A 26,771-nucleotide genomic window follows, 5' to 3' on the forward strand; every position below is an offset into this window, starting at 1 on the left:
ATAAAGTCTAAAGCCAAACAAGACATGTATTTCAGAAAGTTCCATCCAAGAAGGCACAATAGTATTGCATCCAGTAATTATCAAACCCCCATTATCTTAGACTTCCCCAAGGAAGTATCTATCTTACTGACTCAAGATGTTCTCTTTCAGTGTGAGTGTGAGAGGTTCTGTTTTGCTGAAATAAAACAGTTGCTTTGTTGAATCTCTTTATTTTTTTATTATTTTTTATTATGTTATGTTAGTCAAATCTCTTTAAATTAATATCCACTGTACACTTAATTATAAATGCCTTCTAGGTCCACGAGCATGATTGGAATATAACAGATTGGCAATTCCATCCCTCATTCTATATTGGTCTGAAACATGTCTAGGATCAAAAAGGAAGAATATTGATTACATCCATGTAACACAGTTCATGTGAAGAGAAACTGAAATAGGCCACTTTCTTTTTTTTCTTTAAGATTTTATCTATTTATTTGACAGAGAGAGAGAAAGCACAGAAGCAGGGAGAGGCAGAGAGAGAAGGAAAAGTAGGCTCCCTCTCAGGTTGCACAGGGCCCAACCCCAGGACCCAGAGATCATGACCTGAGCCAAAGGCAGACGCTTAACCAGCTGAGCCACCCAGGTGCTCCCTCATTATTTCTTAGATCCCACATTTTTCTCTTTTGTGGCTTACAGAGAAAAGTTGCTGATGAATGCAATTTCATCTAATGTAAGATACTTTCTACCTTGGGTTTGGCTTTGTTTCCAATAGCATTTACTGAAAAAGTATTGATCATAATGAGATCCACCATTGCCCAGTGATACCACCCATACTGAGCTTGTTTGCAGACAATTCATAGCATGCATTGAGAACTCAGGAGACTATACTATCAGTATCATCCTGTCTTTACTTAAAATGCTGACATTTTGTTCATCATAGATTTTTTTCATTAACTTTGTTTTTTTTAAATATTGCATGAAAACATTTTATTGCTGTGTTTTTTTGGTACCCAGTGCAGCTGCATTGCTCACATCACCTTCATCCAGATTCCAGTGCATACTCCTCTTCCTAACGAATCTCAGAAGAAATGCAGAAGTTCCACTGAAGAATACAGTTCATATTCCTTCAACAGAGGAACAGCAAAAATGGTTCCAACAATCTCTTCTTATATGAGGCTTTCCAAGAGCTTTGAAGATGCCACTGGACCAAAGCTAAAGGTCCACTGTGTACTGTTGGACAATGCACAATTCTAGGGGACACTGCTCTCATCAGAGTTTAATCAGCGCTCCCCATTGCTACTACCGTCGGTCCATAAGCTGTTGGTCTTGGGTCCACCATTAAATAAAGAGATTGCCTCAGAATCTAAATCAACTCTGTCCCTAAGCACACTGGTTAATGCAATTTTTTTTTTTTTAAATAACAAGACTTGGTCAATGAAGGAATCAGCGCATTGATGTACATTCTGCTCCAAGTTCTTTGAAGACGTGCACTTTGGGTAGCAGCAATCCCGATGAGAGGGGCTCAGATTGTGGAAAACAAAATCTACACAGCTGAACATGGACATTGTTTTCACCTCTCCTACCTTCTTTCACCTCCTACCTTCCTCCCCTCGAGAAACCAGCGGAAAGATCTCTTCAGCCTCCCCTTTAGTCCTCACCCTTATCCTTACATCTCCAACGTTTGAAACTTTCCTGTTCCCTTTCCTGGACTGGCTGTGAGGTGAAAGATCTTGGACACTGTTCTGGTTAGGAGAGCAAGGCACTCACCCAAGAGGACTTCCACAATCCTGATACCCATATGCAATATTGATTTCTTAAAATTAAACACGAATAACATGGATGCTCTACCACACCAAAGAAGAGTTTCTTTTCCTTCAGCCACCCAGTCACAATATCTTAAAGCTGTTATACCTCTGAGGATGCCAGAAAAATTGGGGATTGAGGCCCTTTTCCAAAAGTCTGATACAGGTAGTGTGGAGCCTAAAGGGCTTGGTGAAAGCCTCAGTAAGAAAGGCAGGAGTGGGAAGTCCTTTGTAAACTTTCGCCTTCGGACTAGTATTTTAACTTAAACTTAGATGAGTTACCATTGACAGAAGGATATTTAATTTATCAATTCACTGACTGCAAGGATATCAATTTAAAAGATGAACGTTCCTTGAAAAATGCTCTGCCTATTTATGCTCTCTCTGTCAAATAAACAAAACCTTAAAAAAAAAAAGAAAGAAAAATTATGTTAAAAAATAAAATAGGAGCGGAAAAAAAGCAGAGGCTTAGGAAAGCCAAAATGGAAATCTTCATTCTTTTTTTTGTTGTTGTTTAAAGACTTTATTTATTTATTTATTTATTTGACAGAGATCACAAGTAGGCAGAGAGGTAGGCAGAGAGAGAGGGGGAAGCAAGCTCCCCACTGAGCAGGCAGAGAGGCAGGCATGGGGGTGGGTGGAAGCCAGCTCCCCGCTGAGCAGAGAGCCTGATGTGGGGTTCGATCCCAGGACCCTGAGACCATGACTGAGCCGAAGGCAGAGGCTTTAACCCACTGAGCCACCCAGGTGCCCCAGAAATCTTCATTCTTGACAAGAAACATCTCTGCTTCTGAGAGGTGATTTTAAAGAAAATAGTTATTAATGTTACAAATTTGTCTTCCTCTCATGTAGAATTGTGGTTTTTTTCAAACATTCTAGCAATATTATTCCAGTGAGTTCCTGCAGTTTCTGAAGAGAGTTTCTCAGCAATATTATTCCATCTTCCAGGTGAAAACTAAAATATTTTCTTAAAATAACTCTAAGGATTTCTGAAACTGAGCCATGGGAAATCTTAATAATTTGAAAAATCTTGGACGTCTTAGAAGATCATTAAAGAAACCATCAAGTTCTCCTCTTCCATGTTTAAGAGCAAAGAGCTTTGTTTAAAAAAATTTATTAACAAACTGAATTATATCTTAATAAGAACTCTAAGTTGACAGGACGCTGGTGTTAGGTTGCATAAGAGGATTTTAAAATTAAATTATAAAAAAAAATTTGTTTTCACAGAGGGATTTCTTCCCAAACCTTGGGTATTAAATGCCATACCCTTTATTAGGTTTAATGATATAGTTATTTAACACTCACATTTTTTAGCATACTCTTTGTATTTTATGCCTGGCCATTCGCCATTAATTTAAGTTATTCTCCAAATTTATGGAGAGCAGTAAAACCAGTAATTAAGTTACAGACTTTTTCGAAGGAATTGGCTATTTCTTCACCATTTTGTCTCACTACTGGCATCCTCTCACTTCTTAAGCAACATTGCCATCTCGTGGCTAAATCCATAACATTTTCCAGGCGAAAAAAACCCAGCCTAAATGAACTAGAGATTCAGAAAGCACCAAAAATTAGAATTGATTTATGTTCCTAGAATTTCCTCTAATTGTGGATCAACTTGGTTAAGAAGGGAGAAATAATCTCAAGAAATTTTGCAAATTTAGTTTCCAATAATCAATGTTGTTTCATCTTACATTACCACATCTGGCTATTCAATGAAGAAAAGCTAAATTCAGGCAAGGAAAATATTAAGAAAAAAATCTATCGTTTCCACTAAAGCATCTCTATTAGAACTGTTAGCTCATGCATTTCAAATATTGGCACATTCAAACTGGGGTTTCATTTGGCCCATATGAATCAGTATTTCTTTTCTGGAGCTAGTTTAGAACCTGCTTTTCAGCTTAGACACTGTCTTGATGTGAGATTACATCAGGCTCTAAAAAGAAAAGAAGAAAAAGTGCTTCAGTTTTTATGAATGGAAGGTGAAACAGGTTCACTTCCAATCTTCTCTTTGGGTCATTTGGGACTTTGCAAATTAAACAGAAAGAACCAAATTTCTCTCCTCTACTCAATGTTTGGGAAAATCCCAGTGGAGGTAGGCCATCTGTGAGGTCTAATATTTGCAGGTCAGTTGGAGTCTGTTTTAGATTTTTCTCTAGAGACTCCTATGAATAATCATAAAGAGGTTCCTAAGCCTGAATTATTCAAGTGACTAGCTCCATTTGGGATAAAACCATGACTAGGCAAACTATGGCCAATGGGGAGCCATTACTCTAACTACGACTCTCTTAGTTACACACAGTGAACACAAACCTACAGGGTCGAAGGGGATAGATAACTTAGGAGTTTAGTAAGAAATACTTATTCTGACAATTCAACAGAGAAACTATCCAAGCTTGAAACACAGAAGAGGACAATTTTAACCTCTAAGGAAGAAAAATAAGACTGCTATCCTTTTTCTTCCTTTTCTTTTGTCAAAAATCTACTTGTATAGCCTATAATTGGCCATACTGTTAGGTGTGCAGAAAAAGAATGAATATGCCAAATTTCCATAATTTACCTATTACTAGAGTGTAGCAAATAATTTAAAAATTTCAGAGGTTTTTAAATTAATACATTATTTTTTTCATTTAGAAAGCTAAGGACAACATAATATATGCAATAAATTATTCCTGCAATATTTTGCTTATGGATCTTTAGGACCAGATATAGACCAGTGTTTTTCAAACGTGTCTGCTGGTATTAAAAATACAGATGCCCCTGGACATTCTGATTCAGACACTTGGAGTGGAGCTCAAGAATCTGTCTCTGATAAACTTGACAAGTGATTTTCATCATCAAATAAATTTGGGAAACACTAGTCAACATTTTGATTGAAGCGACTTAAGACATAAATATGAACACAGCTCCAACTTATTGAAAGTTTAAGTATAATTCAAAGAATTACTTTTAATAACCTAAATTTCAAAATTTTGGAAAATAATTATTTGAAATTTTCATAGATTAATGCATTATATGAATCAGGATACGCCCATCTTTATATTTAATGCCATTCAGTGTCTTAATTTTGAGTAATATTCACTTGTTTTTTTCATTGATTTATAACGATATTAAAGTTTATGTATTACATGTACATGAATGTGCATTAGGGATACTAACTAGGAAACAAACTCTGGAAAAGAGAGAAAGTAGAAGAGAATGAGATAGAAAGTAGAAACAGTGGCGCCTGGGTGGCTCAGTGGGTTAAAGCCTCTGCCTTCGGCTCAGGTCATGATCTTGGGGTCCTGGGATCGAGCCCCACATCAGGCTCTCTGCTCAGCGGGGAGCCGGCTTCCACCCGCCCCCATGCCTGCCTCTCTGCCTGCTTGTGATCTCTGTATGTCAAATAAATAAATTAAACCTTAAAAAAAAAAAAGTAGAAACAAAGCAACAAAGGTGTGACAGGGTCAGAGATTTAAGGAAAAACACGAATGCTAGAAAAACCACCCTGACCTAGATATGGGGCTCGAGGGGATTCTATTTCATGATACAATTAATAGAAGTGTGAAGAAAATAAGACAAAAGGAAAAGATAAGCAGAGGTATAAGGAATAAAAATAGGGGCACCTGGTGGCTCAGTCAGTTAAGTGTCTGACTCTTGATTTCGGCTCAGGTCATGATTTCAGGGTGGTGAGATTGAGCCCCACCTCAGGCTGGGTGTGGAGATTGGTTGAAATTCTCTCTCTCTGCCCCTCCCTACCCTGCTTGTGTTCTCTCTCCCTCTCATCTCAAAAAAAAAAAAAAAAAAAAAAAGGAGATAAAAAGTGATTTCCATTTTAGGCTCCTTATTTAGGAACTTATTTATTGGGGAAAAGTCTCAACAGGTGATAAAACCAAGATTCTTCCTCCACATGTAGAAGTTGAGAAAGCCTAACTCCCAGTGGTTAGCAGCATCTGTAATTCTAAAACACAATAAATAGGTCCTAAGGAGGCATTCAGAAAATGGGTCTTCTAGAACAATACCTTTAGAAGACTGCCATGAAATAAGGGGTCCATGGTGAAATAAATTTGCAAGGTGCTGCATATAATATTCTCCCCGAAGTTTCCCATGAACAGCAGATGATGGAGGGCTCTTCAGGGTCTGGCAGAAAAGAAGAGTTCAACTCATCTTTTAACTCCTTTTTCCAAACCTCAAGATACTTTTTTTCACCTCACATCTTGCTAACATCCTACAGACTTGGTGAAAGATGGCGGGCTCAACATGAGAAAACATGGGTTTGAACTTTCGTTGCAACACTTACTAACTTCATGACTTGGGATTAGGTTACTTATTAATGACCCACAGTCTTCGCTTCTCCATCTGTACAGGAGGTTTAATAACACCAAGTGTTTGGCACAGTGTCTGGCATATAGGAAACGCCAGATTAAATACTTGTTACTAGTATTCCACAGAGGATTTTCTGGGAAATGTTAGGTCTTCTTAAGTTTTCTGTCAAATTATCAATATAAAGTATAAATATTGGATTACACTATCACTCTTAAAACATCCAAGAGAAATTTATTTTTCTAATCAAAGAAAACCCAAAAGTTTTTATTTTATTTTTTCCACCCCATCTACCCCTCTCCTTATTTTCAGCTGGACAATTTCAAATCAAACCAAGAAAGGTCAGTGATAACACATCAAGGCCAGTGAGTTGTAGCGATATCCTCAAGTATGCACACAAATGGGTCTTGGACCAAAGGCAACCCCTGTCTTAGTCTGTTCAGGATGTTATAACAAAAATATCATAGAGTGGGTATTTTAGACAACAAACATTTATTTCTTGCAGTTCTGGAGGCTGGGAAGTTCAAGATTAAGGTGCCAGCAGATTTAGTGCCTGGCAAGGACCACTTCATCCTTCATGGACAGCCATCTTCTTGCTGACATAGGGAGAGGGATGAGGGAGTTCTCTGGGATCTCTTTTATAAGGGCACCAATCCTACTCATGAGGGCTCCACCCAAATGCCCTAAACACCTCCCAAAGGACAAACCTCCCAATAACTATCATTTTGGGGATTAGGTTTCAACATATAAATTTGGGGCAGGGGACACAAATGTCCAGGCTGTAGCAACCATTTCTGAGATGAAGCTGCCTTTTGGAAAGAAAACTCTGGCTGGCCAGTAAGACTGCTCACACCAGACCCAGCAGCAGAAGAAGTGAAAGCTGGTTTTCATGCCTTGGACTACCCCCATTCAAATGGAAAAATCTTGCTATTACATAACCCACGAATACTAGTCACCTACTCGAGGCCCTTATAGTCCCTCTGTCCCTTGTCTCTCCCTCTATCCCTATCACTTTTCAGGAAAGAATCCAAAACCTCATTAGAACTCTGGGGTTACTGCTCCAAGTTATTTGCATTTGTATTCTAACATCCTTCAGAGTCTTCAGTCTGAGTACAGCTCTCAAACTGAAATGTCAAGAATCTGTCAATTAAATACAAGTGACTGGGAGGCCTTCCTGTCAGGTTACCTAAAATTGCTTCTGTGGAAAGTAGACTCATCAGCCTTGACAATGCGTCTACTCTGATTCTGATTCATGCCTCCCTTCTAACGGTGAGTCCAAAGTTCTTTATGACCTCCATGCCACTTCCAACGTGTTATTTTAAGCTGCACGTGTATCTCCTCAAATCATTCTCACCACAGGTCACATTAAGCTGAGAAACCTCCCTCAGTAAGTTATTACTGGGTGCTAAGTCTGGGTTTGTAGATGACAGTGCGATGGAAGATTGATTCAACCCACTATCAACATAATGGACTTAAGATGATCTCCCAAACAAGAGGTCATCACCAGTCACCGCGCCGTCTTTAAGAGAGATCGCAGACCCATCTCACAGGTACACATTGCCAAAGACTACTGAGCACGTTCTCTTCACAACTCAAAGTCTTGTTCACCATTGTGTCCCCAGGGCCTCACACAGTGCCTAGAGCACCATTTTACAAGCTTCAGCAAGGGATTCTTAAGAGAAGTAATGACAAAGGAACAACTGACATTTCTAGTCTTGCTTCAGCTGGTGCCTTGCCCAGCTGAGCCAATCCTAAACCCTCTTACTCTGAAGACATGGCTCCAAACCTTATTCCCTGGTCTAAGACAAGAAAACTAAGGACAAGAGAAATGAAATGTCTCACCCCAGCCTCCCAAGAACAGCTATCAATTGCTAAAAGTTCTGACTTATCAAATGGTACTCAAGATCTTCTGACATCTGTCCAATTACTAAAGACCTTTTCTAACCTATATTTCACAACATATTTCAATACGTTATTTTGGTTGTATCACGAAAATCATGGCTTAAACGCTATTGAAATAGAGTATTACATACCCATTTGTCACATTATTTTGTTGCTCATCCAATAGAAAACAGAGTTAGCTGCCCAATCTTGGTACAGTAATTGTCAATGAAACTATGGAAAGTATAATATTCATGTTGGCATCCAGTGGGCAATTTTTAAAGCATGAAATTGTCCAATTACATTTCATTTTAAAATAAGAAAATTAGTTCCTGCTTTATTTCCAAGGCCCCTGTTCATTCACTGTATTAAGACCAACACACTTCACTGCTTTGGTATTTGAACGGTAGACACCCACCGAATGTCACTTACCCATATGGTTCCTGGGCTCACATTTCAATGACCTAATGCAGTTTGTAATACTGGTTTCTTAAGAGATCCACAACCCTCTGCCCTTAATTATAGGTATGATTCTATCCAAAATCATACTACTAAGAAATCTCTCACTCAACTCCAACCTTATAGAACACTGTTGGCAGCAATCTTCCTCATGAAGGACGTGGTGTGCCTAGAAATGAATTAGAATGGTCTGCAAATCGCCCTAGAGTTTAGGAGTAACAGCAGGTGGAATGCACAGCTGTAGTAATGGGAAATGTTAAAACTGACCTTGGGAGTTCCTCCTCCCCACACTCATTTTATTATTAATGATCCTGGGATCATAGGTGTAGTAGGTGTTTGTTAAAAGGTTGCATAATTCACCTGTGAATGACAAGTGAGTTGCACTGAATTACGGTCTCCTCTGCAGTTCACCACATTTCTCTTATTGCTTGCATAACTTCTTCTATATGGGTATTTGCCCTCCCAATTAATCTATTTAAATCCCTCAACTGATATGCTGTACTGATCCTATTTTTTTTTTTTTTGTCTTCCGTCATTATCTGCCTCCTGTGACCAAAGAATGCAACTGGACATAACATCAAGCTCCCTGAGGGCCAGAACCCTGTCCACTGCTCTACCTCCAGGAGTGGGTACCGAATCTAGCATACCCAGGCTACACGCTGAGTAAGTGTTCAAGAGTGTAGGAATGAATGAACTAGTAAACAAAAGAACTGATGCTATAGGCCACGACAGAAGGGAAAAAAAAAAAAAGAATGTGATTCTGAACAAAAAGGCCTTGGAAGAAGTTTTGGCATGGTGTATTAGAGGAACAGCTTCCTTACCTGTAAGTTGAAGACACGTCTGAATTTGCTGTAGGAGCAACTGAAATAATGTTAAGTGCGAGCTCCATAAAAATGGTAAAGTACTATTCAGAGACAGTATCTCGAATATGATGACAATAGATTGTGAATAAAATTAACTAAAGCTGGCAGTTAAGCTACAGCATAAAATTGCAGCAATCAAAGGGTTAATGCCAGAGCAAGGGTGTGGTTCAGACTTATGGAATGAGTTCATGGCCCTGGTTCAGACCTTACAGAATGGAGATGGGGAAAAGCTATTGCTCAACTCGGGAATCATCTCATTGCAAAGAACCTACAGATACAGAAGTGCTCCTTTTCTTGATTTTATTATTAGATGTTAAATCAATCATACAGAAATTGACATTTACCAGTTGACAAAGTAGGAGTTTTTCATATTTCAAAGTTACTAAGACTAAGGTGCATGCCCAGATGAGTACAGGTCAACCTCCTTTGCTTTTGTGAATCCTTTCCAAAAATTATTCTAGACTCTTCACCACTGTTCCCTGTGTGGTTACAGTTCAAATGAGAGACCTGAGAAATGACAAGTGGCCAGTCAAGATATAGAGCAAATAAACTGAGCTATGTGTCAACATTTTCTAAGTCAGGGCATGTGTTCCCCAGTTCAACTCCTAAAAATGAATTCTCATTGCTTAGTGAGATTTAAAAAAAAAAAAAAAAACACAGAGTAATAGTTGCATGGTTTTAATATACACCGACTTTTCCAGAAATGTGCTTACTATGTAAATCAAGTCATGACTAAGATTTTGTTCAAAACTTTATCAGGAGTTGTGCTCCATTTCAGAATTTCATATCCAATGCTATTCGTGATATTGCCAACACAATGCTCATTGATCTGCATTTGTAGCTCATGACTACACACAGGGGTAAGCATCTATGATTTCATCTTATCATCTAAGATGGCAAGACCGAAGCCTTCTGACTGAAGCCCATGTTATTAAAAACTGCTTTTCCTTTTTACTGCTTTGTACAAAATTAGGATACTATACTCATTGTTTAAAAGTATATATGCATTTGGGTCATATGGACATTGAATTTTATTTTAGAATAACCAGAACATTTGTTATAAAGGAACACTGAATTTGTAAGCATTGAGAGAACAACTAATCTCATCCAACCTACACACTCTAAAATAAAACTGAGACTCAGAGAGGTGGAGTAACTTGTTCAAGGCCACACAGCCAACTGATGACCAAGCCAGAACTGGAACTACCTAAACACCAAGTCCTCCTTTCAGCAGGCTGCCTCGCCTCGATGCGATGACTACATAAAAACACACAGAGGGAGAAAAATGAACCTCACATTTGAGAATCAAGTTGGTGACCATTAGACCTAAGGGACAGGGCTGGAGGAGGTCTCTCCTCATCTCTAGCTACCAGCACAAGGGACAAGATGGTTCAGAGAAGTTCTTGCTTTGGGTTTGTCTTGTTTTGTTTTGTTTTCCACCTAAAAAGCATTAGGTGCTAGTTTAGGCACTGAGTTTATGCAGACCAAGCTGTGATCAATTCAGACTTTCTCTCCAAAAGGCACACAGAGAAAGCAGTCATTCATGAGTCTTATGTCTAAGACCACATTAAAGTGTGGGGGGCGGGGAGTGGGAGCAGGCAGAACATCACTTATCTTGGGAAAGCTACGTTCCGTTATTACATTAAACTTGAACTTTTTCAACAGTCCTTCACAGTAAAGAAATCAAGGTATAGAGGCTCAATTTAAAAATCAATAAATGGGGGCACCTGGGTGGCTCAGTGGGTTAAGCCGCTGCTTTCAGCTCAGGTCATGATCTCAGGGTCCTGGGATCGAGTCCCACATAGGGCTCTCTGCTCCGCAGGGAGCCTGTTTCCTCCTCTCTCTCTGCTTGCCTCTCTGTCCACTGTGATCTGCGTCAAATAAATAAAATCTTTAAAAAAAAATCAATAAATGGTACCCCTAGTTTTAAGGCCCAAGCTTAGATATTTTTAGTCAGATGCACTTCTTAGATCTGAATTTGCAAACAACTAGGTGGACCAGATACGGCACATGTCCATGTCGTTTCTATACGTAACATGTACATTAAAACTGTATGAAACATTCCCACGAGTTAAACACGAAGTAATTAACATTTCTCTCAAGGCTGGCTTCCAGCCAAATCACTTCTCCCCATTTATGAAGCAAGAACATTTCCTCAGGTAAGTAGCTTTGGCATTGGTACCCAACTAAACCGAACAGGGCAGTCTCAAATCAGGAAAAGAGAAGCCAGCCAGTGAACTTGATTCTCTGAAATCAATGCCATCTACGTGTAGCCCGAAGTCACCACTACTAGGACAAATTCCCCAGCCTGGGATTAGGGCCGTCTTCCAAACAAAAGAAAATTAAAACACTCAATATTGTTTCTAAGCCTTAAGCTAATACCAGCAATTATAACATTTATGATTCATCTGTAAACTAAACTGACTCTGTCTTTTGAACTCCACTTGGCAAATATCCTCCGCTTAAGTTTCTACAGTTGCCACAGAAGAACCTAGTATCTGAGGATGAAAACCCTGAGGGACTTTGCTTCAAATGAATATGATCCTAAACACCTATGCAATCGTTTTTATCAAAGTAATGGAATTTGTATCTCTAAAATAAAATAAAATGCAATATATCTGAAGTTACAAACATGCTAAGCCAAAACATTTAACTCTCCGTGTGGAGGGATACACAGAATTGCATTTTCACATTATCTTAAGTGAGTTCTGAGGCAGGCACAGGAGACAGGCACTTGGGAAGTTGCTGGTGCAGATGTACTGTAGCAAAGGGACACGTCTGGTGGCTTTAAAACCCTAGGGAGAAAAACAAAGAGTTCTTGATTATGGTCACTTTCTTAGATTCTCTTTTGGAAGGACCTAAATGAAAGTGGGGGGGACGGATCTGGGTCTACATCGATAAAACCTCTCACTCAGAGGCTCCTCCCATGTCACCCAAGGGACCCACTAGGGCACCATCAATGGAAGGGCCCGGAAATGAAGGTGTGAGGTGGAGATCAGAGATGTTCCCTGGGAGGCGAAACATTCATTTTGCTGCACGGGGCTGAGGGTTAAGAAGGGTATCAAAAAGCCGTCTAAACCTTCCCACTTACTCGGCAATCCGCATCTTATTGGAGAAGGGCTCCGGCTTCGAGATATCTGGAAAATACAGAGGAGTCACATGAATGACACAGGAGATGGAGCCCAAAGAATGAATCCCTTTGATGTTTTATTCCTAAAACCAGCTAAATAGTTGTTCTGAGACACTTTAGAACTATGATGGTCAACTCTGAGGTTGAGCAATGCGAGTCCTCTTATACATCCTGAAGTAAATGGGCCCTCAATGTGGTTTCAATCATGTCATTCAATAAAATCTGGGCTCAGTGGCCTAAGCTGGTTTGTTTGCTTGTTTGTTTGTTTTAATAGCTGCTGAAGACATTGAGATCGGGTGCTCCGTGGCCACGTCGAATTCAACACTTTCCAGAAAAGAGTTATTAATAGTAGTAGATTACCCAATTAAAGCTAAAATGATCAAACGCTCTCCATCAGATCTCTATATGAATCATGTCCTGTGTCCAAAACCCTGGAAAGGGGCGCCTGGGTGGCTCAGTGGGTTAAGCCGCTGCCTTCGGCTCAGGTCATGATCTCAGGGTCCTGGGATCGAGTCCCGCTTCGGGCTCTCTGCTCAGCAGGGAGCCTGCTTCCCTCTCTCTCTCTCTCTGCCTGCCTCTCTGTCTACTTGTGATCTCTCCCTGTCAAGTAAATAAATAAAATCTTAAAAAAAAAAAAAAAACCACCCTGGAAAGAATCATTTTCCAGAAAATCTCACCTTTGCTTTCAAAGCAATTTTTTTATTTAAAAACTTTTAAAAATATTTTTATTTTAAAAATTAAAAAAAAAATTTTTTAAAGATTTTATTTATTTGACAGACAGAGATCACAAGTAGTCAGAGAGACAGGCAGAGAGGGCGGGTGGGGGAAGCAGGCTCTCCACTGAGCAGAGAGCCCAATGCGGGGTTCGATCCCAGGACCCTGGGATCATGACCTGAGCCAAAGGCAGAAGCTTTAACCCACTGAGCCACCCAGGTGCCCGAAAAAGTTTTTAAATTTTTAAATTTAATTTTAAATTAAATTTTAAATTTAAATTAAATTTATTTAATTTATTAATAATGATAATTTTGTTCATTATTTATATATAAGGACATTATTTATTAATTTATTGATTAAATAAATTCATTAATTAAATTTATAATTTAATTTAATTTAAATTATTTTAAAAATTAAAAAATTTATTTAAAAAATCTCACCTTTGCTTTCACTAAGCAAAATCCACTGCCTATACCTAGACACCTGTTATGATTCAGAAATAACTGACTACAAGCAACATTCTTGCTCTGAGCTTTCAAAAACTTTAAATAGACACTAACAAAAATGAAAGCTGTTCTGGATGCATCAAGACCTCATAAGCCAAAAACCAGACTAACTAAAAATATTTGTATTTTATTTTGCAGGTGTACCCAATCACTGTAAGGAAAGGATGGTGGAAAGGGCCAGAAAGTGGGCAGTGGCTTCACCGTTAATAATATATTTTAGGGGCACCTGGCTGGCTCACTCAGTAGAGCATGCAACCCTTGATCTCAGATTCATGAGTTCAAGCTCCACGTTGGGTGTGGAACCTACTTAAAAAAAAAAAAAAAAAAAAAGAATGTATTTTATTTTCATCTAAAGTTTAAATTATTTGATTCTGCTTGGGCACAAAGCAGGAAAGAGAAGGGGTGTGAAACATGCATGAGGGTTTTATTGGAGGGACACTGCCCACCAATAAATAAACCTTCCAGTGAGAGTCCAGAGGAAAAATTTGCCCTGTCTGTGAATGCTTGAGGTGTCTACTGCTCTTTGGTAAGCCATGTCATCTTAGAATAAGGAGATTGAGGTTCTTGCAGGATAAAATTCTCAAGATTTCTTTTTTATTTTTCAGTCCATTAAATGCACTATCCTTTTGCTTTTACCCACCATAAATACTTATTCATGAATATGGATGTCAGTTATATTAAAATCTCTATGAGGAAAGATCTGTGTCAGATACATGCCTTTTCCATTCTCGGGCTATTTCCTTTTTCTGGATATCCCTCCTTAATTTCCCAGCTCATTGAAATTCCATCCATTCTAAAAAACCAAATCAAGTACCAACTTGCCCATGAACCCCTTCCTCACTACCAAGTCCAGAAACAGTCCCTACCCTCTCTATGGCTATAGTCCTTCATGCCTCTTGCATGGATGGTGGCATATACCACACTTAGTGACTTTGTTGAAATCATGTTGATCTTCCTATATTGAAACCCATTCAAGGAAGAGACCATGTTTTCATCATGTTTGTGTCCCCTCTCTGCAAATCTAGCATCCATCAGAAAAGGAAATGATATTTGTTAAAGAGCATGTTGAAGTAATAGATGCTCACTAAACTGAGAGAAGTAGACCTTATTAACGGAGGGTGGGGGTGGTTGTTTTTTTATTTTGTTTTACAGAGGAAGTTTTAGAAGTTTATGGCATGAGTTGCATGACTAGAGATAATCCCAGATAACTGGAGCCCTGCCAACTGCAGTTCTCCTCCACCACTCTCCCTAAAATAAGACTGAACAAATATTTAAAGAATTTTTATTCGAAGGAACAGCAAATTACTAGCCAATTTGGTGTCCAGATGTCTTGATCCAGTCCTGTACTCAAAAGACATTGACTAAATATTATTTGTCGAATAAATCGACAGTGGTGAAGCATAATAATGTTTTTGGTTTTCAAAAATGTTTTTGCTGTTATTTTTTTTTTGACAGAGGTATTAGTAATCCTCCCAAGAACTAATACACAAGGAGACCAATGTTATTCTTCCTACTTTGAAGTGTAGAGGAAAATTAATACCTACAATGCCCTTTACACAGTACTGGAATCTAGACCATTTGAGCAATTTCTCAAAACTCGTGCAATAAGTTGAAGAGAAACCGAGGACCTCTGTTTGGGTCATTCCGTCCTCTGTTCAGAAGACTGTATCTCTTTCCCATTTTCACTCCAAAACAAAAATAAAACTACGAAATATGCAAAGTCTATTATTCTTTCAAGTAATTAAGGAAAACATGACCTCTACTTCCTTCTTTCTAGAATGATAAATTTCTTAGAGCGAGGTAGCATAAAAATCAGTTTGGGGTTATTGCAACAGGTTTTCTTTCTACCTATAGACTTATAATCCCCTCTTGTAGAGGTGACTGTTGGAGATAAGAATGTCAACCATAAGATGCTTTGCATAAAAATTATTAGATATATACCGTGCTTAAACCAATACGGCTACGGGGGCAGATGGGACTTAAACTCCTGCTTCGACATCGACTTACAGATCGCACCGAATTCCACTAAAAAGAGAGAGAGAAAAATAGTAATTTGTGAAAGCTCGCATGGCTTAAAACAATATGCAATCCCATGGAGTAGAAGGTTTTCCTGATACGATTACACTTGCCCATTACTGGGCATCAGTCAGCATGAGACACACACTTCACTACAGTTCCTACAGCTACCCAATATTTGACAATAACTTCAGGGTGTTTCTCAGATAAAACCCCATTACAGTGAACTTTGGGATACTCAAAGTCTTGGTGCTAGAATTTCATTTTGATGAGTAAATCGTTAGAAATTACATTCAAGCTTGTAAGTGTCAGAGAATATAAGCCCCATGTGGGCAGGGATTTGGGTCTCTTTTGTTCATTGCTGAATCATAATAGTCATAAGTGACTATTGAATAAATGAATACTGTTGGATGAAATGAATTAATGAATGAGGGAGGGAGGGAGGGAATCAACATGGCTGCCCATGTACTAACGAAAGTAATGAATAAGAAAACTATATTGACTATAAAGAGATCTTACTAGCAAAATTCTTCTTACAAATTTCCCTTCATTCAACTATTTCTTTTATTCCAAGTACTTCCTTTTAGGGTTTTCACATTTTGTTTTAGGAGTTTAAGCTGGGGAAAACGTTGGTGATATGTTTGAGCAGAGGAAGAAGGAAATTAAAATGCCTATTTGATGTAGGATATACAAATAGTGGCTATTTCCTCTCCCTCCCTTCCAAATTGCACTACAGAGAGTCCACAATTAGAATTTCTTAACAGAAAGTTATAGTTGCAGGAGCAAGCAGCATGTTTTATAAGTTCATTCATCATAGACCATGGTGACTGTCAGATCAACCCAACCCAATTTCTGTAGGTTCAACTTTCATAGTACAAAATAATTTATTGAGATACTATTCACTATAGTGGAATGTTTAAGCTGCAAAAACCCTTAAGTTCTTTTAAAATACTCTACTCCTATTCTCCCATATTAGGAAAAATGCCATTGAAGCGCTTCCCTATTCTCTCACTCAAAGAGAACGGGATCTGAGCCAACCCAGATGGTGGCTTTACGCTGGACTGAAGAGCTTCCCTTTAGAATTCACTTAATTCTTTCTAGGAAGGGTAGGATAAAAACTCCATTGTGTGAACTACACGGAATACCCAAGCCCCCGTAGCCACCCAGCCTCCACCACAACACACATTAATACACGTTCGTAGCTACAACTCCATTTTGAGGGCTGCTCAATTATTTACCATGTTCAAAACATTTTACAACCATTGCACACAGGAAGTAACCCTCCAAAACTGATGTGCTACTCTCTCCCCACCTCCTCTGCCTTCTTTTTTTCATCCCTCCCCGCCTCCCTATACATCATACCAAGGAGAGAACAACAGCACATTCATCGTTTCCCAACATGGATAATCGCCAGTAAAAATATGGCCAACTGCTTCCTGAAAGTTAATTGATCACTTCCCAAAGCTTAGAATCATAGAGGGCCTCCAATAAGACAAGCTCAAAAAGTTTGCCTTTATAATAACATATTTCTAAGATGGAGGAGGCAAATATGACTAGTTTCATCTTATAAACAGAGCAACAGACAAAGAAGTCACTCCAGGAAATTATGAAGAATCATGGATGAATCAAAGAAAGGAATCTCTTCTTTCCCAACCAATATGTTTCCTCTCCTTTGTATGAAACCTTATCAAACAACTTTAGACTTCCTCTATAGAATCTCTGGGTTTATAAATGTTCTCGAACTTGTGAATCAAACACTTGGGATGAATTGTCACTATGCAAGGCCACCGTACAAAAGCCCCTCTCTTGGTGACAGCTTCTCCCTTCATAATGACACAGTCATTCTCCATGAGAGCAGGCCACACGTGATAGAGGACCAAGGGAGCAGTGAAATCAGAGTCATAGCTGCGACGGTACCTATTTTAAACACACAAAAGAACAAAATAAAGGTTAAGTTATGATGCAGTATAACTGGAGGTCATCAGGGTAAGTTTTCATTTTTTATTATGCTCAGTCTAGATGAATATGGATCCTGATTCTCTTACCAAAGAGATGGTTGTGGGCTCTTAAAATAGCAACCAGGGATAGGACTCAACATGGACTCGCATAGAACAAGCTAGGTCAGGCTAAAAGCATTCCTTCCTTTCTCAGAATTACAAGTTACCATTCAGGGAAACATAGGAGACAGAGACATCTGAAATCCTATAGGTATCCTGAAAGATTTCTCATGCTCTCTTTGTGGACAAAATAAGAGAAATGTAGGTGGATGATAGACTTAAGTAGGTGGGGTAGAAACTGGTTCAATGATCATACCCCAAAGTGAAATAACTAATGAGTTAATAAAACCTTGAATTCGGCTCTCTCTCAATCCTTTGATAAGTAACATGTTCACCAATGACCTTCATGAATTGTAGGTAAATCATTCAAAGGCTAGGGATGGGTAAGAAAAGAGAAACAAATGACAGTATCAAGAAATAGCTCAACAGGGGTGCCTGGGTAGCTCAGGGAGCTAAGCCTCTGCCTTCAGCTCAGGTCATGATCTCAGGGTCCTGGGATCGAGCCCCACATCGGGCTCTCTGCTCAGCAGGGAGCCTGCTTCCCCCCCCTTTCTGCCTGCCTCTCTGCCTACTTGCAATCTCTCTGTCAAATAAATAAATAAAATCTTTAAAAAAAATAGCTCAACAGACAGGAACAATAAGCTGAATCTAATAAGACACAGTATGGTGTGGATACATATGAGGTTCTGTAATTGAGTCCAAAAAGCATATAATTGCACAGATAGAGGTGATAAAAGACTTAATCATGGTACAAGTAAACAATAGGTTTCAGTTGAACTCAAAATGTTCAACAACAGTGTTATATAACTGGAAAAAAAAAAGCAGAAAACACTAGTACAAATTAGCTGGATTAACAGAGAATAAGAATGGAAAAAGTATTAGTTTCTCTAAACTGCTCCATTCAAAGCAGGGGACTACATTCAGTGTAAACACTTAAATAGGAATACTCAAAAAAGCGTGGAGCACAGGCCAAAGAAACTGCTCTATCAGGAAGTCTCAAATCCCCTTTATATGGAAAAACCCAAAGCCATGAGACCAGAAGTAGGAAGATATGAGGAATTGCTTCAAATATGTGAAAGGCTGCCAGGGGTTTGTTTTTGTTTTTGGTTTTGTTTTTTTAAGGGTTAAACTTGTTCTGTGACATCCTCCAAGTAGAACCAAGTAGTCATTATTAGGAAAACCAGTTTCAGCTCCACAGCCTTCCAGAGGTACAGATTACAGACTGCTCCACAAAGCAACACTTTCCATCTGATTAAAGGCACGGAAGTAGGAGACCCCCAGAGGTCTGTGAAATGTGCAGATTCCATAAGCTAAAGTGCATGAACATTTTTGAGTGGTTCTATGTGTTCTGCAAAGGAGAAAGGAATACGGGAAGAGGGATGAAAATAATATGTTCAGTAAGGAAATCAAAAAGGTCAATTGCAGTGTAATGTTCTAATAGCAGCTCTTCCATGAGTGGACACGTGTTAGGAGCGATGATCTGAAAGAAACCAGCAACAGGGCAATGGCAGGAAAATATGGCAAGCTAGAAGGCCATTGGAAACGCCATTATTGTGATTTGGATAAGCAAAAGAAAGGTATGTAGTCTCTGTCATCAGTAGCTCATAGGGACATTGGGCCACCACCGTCTATCTAAACAAAGACCAAGAGCTAACATTCCCTGAGTGCTCACTACATGCCAAGCAGTGTCCTTTTTTGTTTTCTTTTTTAAGATTTTACTTATTTATATGAGACAGAAAGAAAAAGTGCACAAGCAGGGAGGAGGAGTAAAGAGAGAGAGAGAAGCAGACTCCCCAATGAACATGGAGTCCAATGTGGGACCCAATCCCAGGACCCCAAGGTCTTGATCAGAGCTAAAGGCAGCTGCTTAACCCGACTGAAGCACCCAGGCGTCCCCATGCCAAGCAGTGTCCTAAGTACTTTCTCTGAATGAGTTCAACTAACTTTCTCCAGACCCAGGAAATAGGTATTATTATTTCCCCCATCTGACAGAGAGGGAACTAAGGAACAGAAAAATTAAGTAGCATGCCCCAGGTTATAGAGCTAATTGGTGGGAGAGCTGGGATTTGAACCCAAGCAGCTTGATGCCAGAGCCTCAAGCTTCACAGTGTTCTTAACTACTAGCTTGGCCTCCTCCCAGTAACCTCCAGCTGTATCATAAGATCCCATAATGTTTCAGTAAAATGTTTTAAATTAATTTAATTCCTTCTAATTTATATAGGAAACATCTACCATGTAAAAGCTGATAGAAATCCAATGGTCCCTGTGAGTCTCAAACGCTGGTGTGCACAAGGAACACCTGGGTGTTTGTTAAATGGCAGATTCTTCAGCCCTGCTCCAAACCCGCTGCGTAAAATAGCATGGGGTGTGATCCAGGAGCCTGCCTTTTTAACAAGACTTGAGTAATTCTGACACAAGCGATATATCTCCGTGCCCTACTTGGAGACACCCAGCCGAAATACTGCAGTAGAAACCAGTAAAAAGGAATACACATTTGTGTTCCTTTTTTGAGTGTTTTTAGGGCAGCCCCTTTTTTTTTTTTTTTAGTGTTCCAGACAGGTTCCAGGTACTCATTAGCTCTCCCCAAGACCAATATAGTCAGCGGAAATGACAACATCACCTCTGAATCACATTTGACTGGGAAAGAGAACAAGCCCAGGAGAGGGGTCTGCCCTGTGGCACAGAGAAGCACATGGCAGGGACCGGAAGTCAGCTCATGTCTGTTGATTTCCCCACCCAGAGCTCTTTTCCCTAAATTGCTTCCAGGCAATAGAGAAAAGGTTATTTATTGTTTCACACACACACACACACACACACACACACACACAAATCCCTTAGCTTGTGCTCTTATGTCTCTTACTTGCAATCATTAAAAATTTCTCCATCCGCCCCAAATGCAATATCTAGGGGTGGGTCTAAAGCCTGCATGGCAAAGGCAATGCAACATATCTCCTGGATGAAGTTGCTGAGCAGGCAAAAGTCAACTTCAGGAGGAAATGAAATCTTGGGATTGACATTCATGGCTCGGATCACATCCTGGAAAACAAAAAGAGGGCATCCCCTTGTTACCAACCTGTGACAAGAAGCTCTGACATCCAAAGGGGGTTATGATGGGTTGGGGAGGTTGGGGCAGAGAAAGAGCACATGGGTGAAGATACTGTAAACTAGGAAACTAGTTTGTAAACTAGGAAAGCTGCACACGTGCTTTCCCTAATGGGGAAAGAGCAAAGATGATGTAGAGGACAAATGGCGTACTAAGGGCCAAGAGAGTCTCTCCCCCACCCCCACCAAACTAAAACCAAATACACTGAGTGGCTTTTATTCATTATTTCCTCAATTTTCTATTCCGGGCAAGTACAGGAAGTGCCAACTTGTTCCTAGTCTAGAATAACAGCAGTTATAATAGCTTGGACTTATTGGGTGTTTGTTATGTGCCAAGTCTTATGCTAAGCAAATTACTTGCTTGTTTTTCACTTAATCCTCTCAAGAACTCTTGATGGGTTCATGGCCATTGTGGCTCCCATGTAAAGGCTGGAAAACTGAAGCACAAACAGGTGAAGTAAATGTGCAAGGTCAGACAGCTAGGATGTGGCACAGCCAGGGTGCGAGTCTACACCGACCTTCCCCAAAGCCATTGCTCTTAAGCCCTATGGTATTCTAGCTCCAGTCTTAAGAACCCATCCAAAGACTAGAACTATAAAGGTCAGACTATTTTTTTTCCCCATAGAAGTCTAAGAAAGAGCCAATAATGACCAGTTCTACAAAGTCAGTTGGCCGCTGCTCATTTCTGCTATCCCGTCACATAAAAGCAATCCTGAACACTGGGTGGATTTCTGAGTTATTGGTCTTCCATGGAAAGAGCAGCCGCACGCAGCACACCAGTCCTGCTAAGAGACCCAACACTTACGTTAACACTGCTTTGGGAATCATATAGATCGAGATGACAAATGATATAATCCGAGACAGCATCTTCAAAGTTATTCGACCCCGCGAGAGACGGTGTCAACGATTTCCTCACGCGGATCTTGAAATGTCTGAATGCCATCTTAGCTACATGGAATGCCTCCTGCACGTAAAAATGCAGCCAATTTATTAGGTAGAAGAAGGGGAGTAAAGAAATCCAAAGCAAGAGACGAAGGAAGAATACCCACCAAAAATTCAACATCATGTGGGTCTTCTGAACATTAAATACAGTTGATCAAAACTAATTTTAATCTGGGAGAAAATATATACCTCAATTTTGAAAAGTACATAAATACATCTGTGACTATGCATGTTCACCTATTTCAAGACAGTTGATCATTGTTCTAGTAACCTCAAGTTCGAGAGGCAGCACAGTGCAGAGGTTCAAGGAAACAGATGTCTCTGGTTAAATAAACACCTAAAAAGTGCTGATTAGAGGGCGCCTGGGTGGCTCAGCTGGTTAAGCACCAGACTCTTGATTTCGGCTCAGATCATGATCTCAGGGTCATGGGATCGAGCCCCAGGCAGGGCTCTGTGCTTAGCAGGGTCTGCTTCTCTCCCGGTGCCCTTTCTCTTTCTCGCTCAAATAAGTAAATAAATCTTTTTTTTTTTTTATAAGTGCTGGTTGATGCTATGATCCCACCACAATGTCATATTACTGGTCCAAAAATGAAATTATCAATCTGTGTTTATGTCATAAAGACACATAACAAGTATCTGACAAATTTCCTGGTATATACTGATTCAACAAACATTTATTAAATGCCTGTTATAGTAGGCACCGAGCAAACTCAGTTACGCATGAGAGACATGGCCGTTAAGCTTACAGAACCTTCACCGACTTCTTAATGAAATGAACCACGGTTGGCAAACTTTTTTCCTGTAAAGAGCCAGAGATTAAACATTTAACGCTTGCCAAAAATGCATAGTTTTTTGTCACATTTTTTTTTTACGCTCATCTAAAAATGTAAAACCATTCTTATATTCTTAGCTCTTAGGTGGCATTTTCCTTAGAAATAGCAGGCCAGGACAAGATCTGGCCCTCAGGTCATAGTTTGCAGACTCCTGAAATAAATTAATAATGCAGGATAACAGTAGATTCCAATAATTCTGCTCTCATACCAGTGTTTCCTTTTGTTTTTAAATATTAACTGTTTTTCCTCATTTCTCATAATGGACCCTTACTATCTCAGTAAGGTACCCACAGAACAATACCTTTGCTTTGAGAACTAAGGATTCTATATGAGCCCTTTTAATCTGCCATCCTCAAGTAGCTCATGTCCTAAAAGTTTTAGTAACTACTCTTAGTCAAGAGACGGAAGAGTTAACACAAGTCAGCCTTCTGATTTGAGAAGGAAAGGAAATCAATTGGAAGACTGGTGCAAATCAACATAGTTTATATTCATAATATTATATTCATAGTTTATATTCATTTGAGATAATCCTGTATTTATGGATACTTCTTCAACAAATGCCTGGGCGGTATAAGTATTGATATATACGAAGAGTTCTTGACTGTGAAAAATTAGCCATCCCAAATATTTGTAATGGGAGGAAGGAAGGAAGGGAGGGAGGGAGGAAGGACAAGAGGAAGGGGGGAAGGAAGAGGGGGGAGGAAGAAAGGAAGGAAGGAAGAAACAAGCAAGCAAATGGAGATCCCACCCTCCCTCTGTGACCTCAGGCCCAGGCTGTTCCTTCAGGCTGTAGGGTCCGGTTTACCCAGCACCTTCTACCCGCTGCCCACCCCGCCCCCGCCCTCCAAGGGGCAGCGCACCGGCGTCACCTACCACGGTGGCGATGTAGATAATCCTCTGCACAGTCTCGGCTTTGTCAATGCAGCGCCGCAGCAGGCACTGAGCATCCAGACGGGCCTGGGAATAGGCGTCGCTGAACCGGGACAGGAGGGCAGCCTTGCGTGCCACGTTGGACATTTTGGCGTGATTCGGCGACGGGGTCCTGATCTTCACCACGGCGGTGGAGGGGCTGGTGGACCGGCTGCGGCTGCGGCTGTGGCTGCGGCTGCGGCTGTGGCTGCGGCTGTGGCTGTGGCTGCGGCTGCGAGGGCCGGGGCTGGGAGTCCGGCTCCTGGCGGACCTGTTGGCAACCAAGAAGCAGCCGGAGAAGCACTGGGATTCGCTTCTGGCCACGTGAACGGCAAGTGACACCCATGAGCCGCGCCCTGCCAGGGGGAGCAGCTGCCCCCTCGAGCTCTTTACCAGGAGTCAAGTACACGGTCATGCGCGCTCTATCTGCGCGGGGGCTTCCTGCCTCATCTTATCCTTGAGGCAGCCCTTGGAGCTCAACATGCGTTGTTGGCCATTCTAAGGCCAAGGAACCTGAGGCTCAGAAAACTAAAGTAACACCGCCAGCAAGCCCAGAGTTAAAGAGATCAGCTTCTCAGTATTTCCTACCCCAGCCTTGGGGCGCTAACATATCACAGAGGCTTTAGGGTATAAAACGGGATGAACACTCAACCATGAGAAAGGTCTGCATTCTCGTTTTATGGCAGTGGGACCGTTTGCACTTATTTCTCCTCTCCAGAGCCCAAGTTCTCACCGGCAACAGGTTCGCCCGATTTCTGGGCGGGAGTGGGGAATGAAAGATCCGGTGAGCTAACACATGCGCAAGGACTTGGTGAATTTTAAAGCCCGGTAACTTGAATAGTATCGCTATCGAGTACAAGGTAGATTATCAAAGGAAATGGGCCACCAGGGAGGGAAGTGGAGGAGAAACTAGGAGGCAAACGGTAATGCGAGGCCCTCTTTGAAGATGGAGCGGGGGCGAAAGCCCTGGACAGTAGTCCGACAATTTCTATGGTGCAAGAAATACTGTCACCACGGCCAACTCCAAGCTGTGAATGTGACATCACACTGAACTTGGAGTGAGGCAGAAATGCACAGAATCAGGTCTTGGGAGCCAGCACAGGCTGGTACCAGCTGATCATGGCAGAGTGACTCCCCAGAATGCAAGGCTAAGGTGGCATTTAGGGGAATGGGGACCAGGTATGGGAGTGGCTCCGATAGCTTGGGTCAGGGCTCGCTGTGGGGCTGAGGGAGGTGGTGGGTGTTAAACAGAACAAGGAAAATGCTCCGAGAGAAACATCCTCCTCTGTCCTCATGGAACTCCGAGTGACCTGTCTTAACATTCTCTCCATCAGTGGAAAGGGATGTCACAGAACACTCACCCACACACTCCATCAAAAAGTAAAAGGACAGGTGGTCATCCCAGAGAGGGGACTCCCAGGCCTCAGAGAACAGGACCCTCCTATTATGGAACATTCTTCCAGCACGGGTACCATGCACGCACGACAGACCCACCCGAATCTGCTTTCAAGCCACGTAACTCTCAGTTTCATTCCTTGGGCTTCCATGTCAGCTCCAAGTTAATTAGGGCCCAAGCGCTGACAATCCACGAGGTATTTTCTCTCTCTGGAAGGGTGCAGTTAGAGAAAACAATCCCTCTGCAATTCTAAGTTTCCCATACTGTGGGGGTTTGGGTGCAAGAGGTCATTTCGTTTTTTTCCCCAAGCCACGCTTTTACCACTACCAAAAAGCACTTAAAGGAAAAGATCTGTGAGAATGTGTCTGACCTTCCTTGAAGTGCAGATTTTTCAGCAGACAAAACCGCTATCTCGTCCTTCAGCGTTCGGAGCTGTTTCTCATAATCGGAAATCACTTCGGGCCGCTGCTCTGCGCCCCGCTTGTCAATGCCTCGCTGGTCCAGCCTCCTCTGCTCAGAGGTCCTTGGTTCTGAGGCTCTAGGCTCCGAACATCGATGCTCTGTGCTTCTGTGTTCTAAGTTTCGGTGGCGGGAGTCCTCCTGGATTTGAAGAGATTTAAGCCTGAACAGAAAACAAAAATTGAGGAAAGAAAAGAGAAAGGGGGGGGAGGATGGAGGAAAGATACTAGAAACGACTGGCATACCTAACACACAGAGGCTACTCTACTTAGCAATGCCACTCCTGTGTTGGACTACTCTGATGAAAACACAGGAGGAACAAAAACCAATCAGAAAAGAGCAGAATTGCCAGGGTCAGAGGGCCACCCCACGTCTGTAGCTTGCATGAAAAAGGCTCCTGAGAGAGGAATACATAGGCAGATTCTTCAGCAAAAGCAGAGTGGGCCTATAGTCATGCTGTTCTATATTAGGCTGATCCTAACTGCACAGAGTCTGGAAGCACTGGACCTCCAAAACCTAGGTCATGAAGCTGGCCAAAGATACAATCTCCTATCTTCATTAGCTCTTTGATTCTCTGAACAGATGGAATGGCTGGGGGTGGGAGGGAAAGGGGATGACAATGGAGATGGGATAACATCCACAGTACTAGGACAAAGGGTGAATTTGTAAAAAAAAAAAAAAATAATAATGTATTCTAGAGACAAGGCTTTGGAAATAAACTGGCATCCTTATAAAGATGCAGAGAAGCAGGGCACCTGAATGGCTTAGAGGGTTAAGCCTCTGCCTTCAGCTCAGGTCATGGTCTCAGGGTCCTGGGATCAAACTCCGCATCAGGCTCTCTGCTCAGCAGGGAGCCTGCTTCCTCCTCTCTCTCTGCCTGCCTCTCCATCTACTTGTGATCTCTCGCTCTGTGTCAAATCAATAAATAAAATCTTAAAAAAAAAAAAGATGCAGAGAGGCATGACTAGCTAAAGCAGGAGCAAAGCTGCACAAAGAGAACGTGCTGTCATGAAAAGGACAACGATGGAAGATGAAAAGGTAAGGGCTAAGGTTAAGAAGGACACAGAGAAGCTAAAAACACAACAGCAGAATTAACTGCTGCACTGGAAATGATAAAGAATTGCTGCTATAAGAAATCACTGAATTATAGTGTCAAAGAATTTGAGAAGGTCTATCAAGTAGGAAATAAGAGATAAAAATGATGGTGAGAGCTCTTCCCCTAAGCAGACTGAGATGACTTCTGAAAATGGCCCGCTATTCATGTGACCCAGAAAACCATACAAAACCATGCAAATCTAGAGGTTCAAATCTTCACTTTCACTTTAAGAACACACGTGAGCCTCCCCAGGCCATCAAGGGTATGCAGATCTGAAAAGCCACCAAGTATCTGAAGGACATCGCTTCGCAGAAGCAGAGTGCCC

General features: G+C 41.0%; 1 protein-coding gene across 3 annotated transcripts in view; it reads right to left on the bottom strand.

Moving 5' to 3' along the window:
- Window positions 1–11,293: 11,293 nt before the first annotated feature.
- SPATA18 (spermatogenesis associated 18) overlaps window positions 11,294–26,771 on the bottom strand; it is a 37,583-nt gene continuing 22,105 nt past the window's right edge. For 2 of the 3 annotated variants that reach the window (XM_032851879.1, XM_032851865.1), the window contains 8 exons: window positions 25,262–25,513; window positions 23,460–23,766; window positions 21,617–21,775; window positions 20,570–20,745; window positions 17,446–17,569; window positions 15,578–15,661; window positions 12,378–12,423; window positions 11,294–12,081 (listed from right to left, as the gene is read on the bottom strand). In XM_032851879.1, coding sequence (XP_032707770.1) covers window positions 12,074–12,081; window positions 12,378–12,423; window positions 15,578–15,661; window positions 17,446–17,569; window positions 20,570–20,745; window positions 21,617–21,775; window positions 23,460–23,766; window positions 25,262–25,513 — 1,156 coding nt within the window. In that variant the 3' untranslated portion in view covers window positions 11,294–12,073. Of the gene's footprint in view, window positions 12,082–12,377; window positions 12,424–15,577; window positions 15,662–17,395; window positions 17,570–20,569; window positions 20,746–21,616; window positions 21,776–23,459; window positions 23,767–25,261; window positions 25,514–26,771 lie in introns of those variants that run through there. The other variant, XR_004382001.1, reaches the window with a different exon arrangement.

Source organism: Lontra canadensis, unplaced genomic scaffold (genome assembly GCF_010015895.1).
Source record: "Lontra canadensis isolate GAN:19392208 unplaced genomic scaffold, GSC_riverotter_1.0 scaffold1, whole genome shotgun sequence".
Classification (NCBI taxonomy): Eukaryota; Metazoa; Chordata; class Mammalia; order Carnivora; family Mustelidae; genus Lontra; species Lontra canadensis.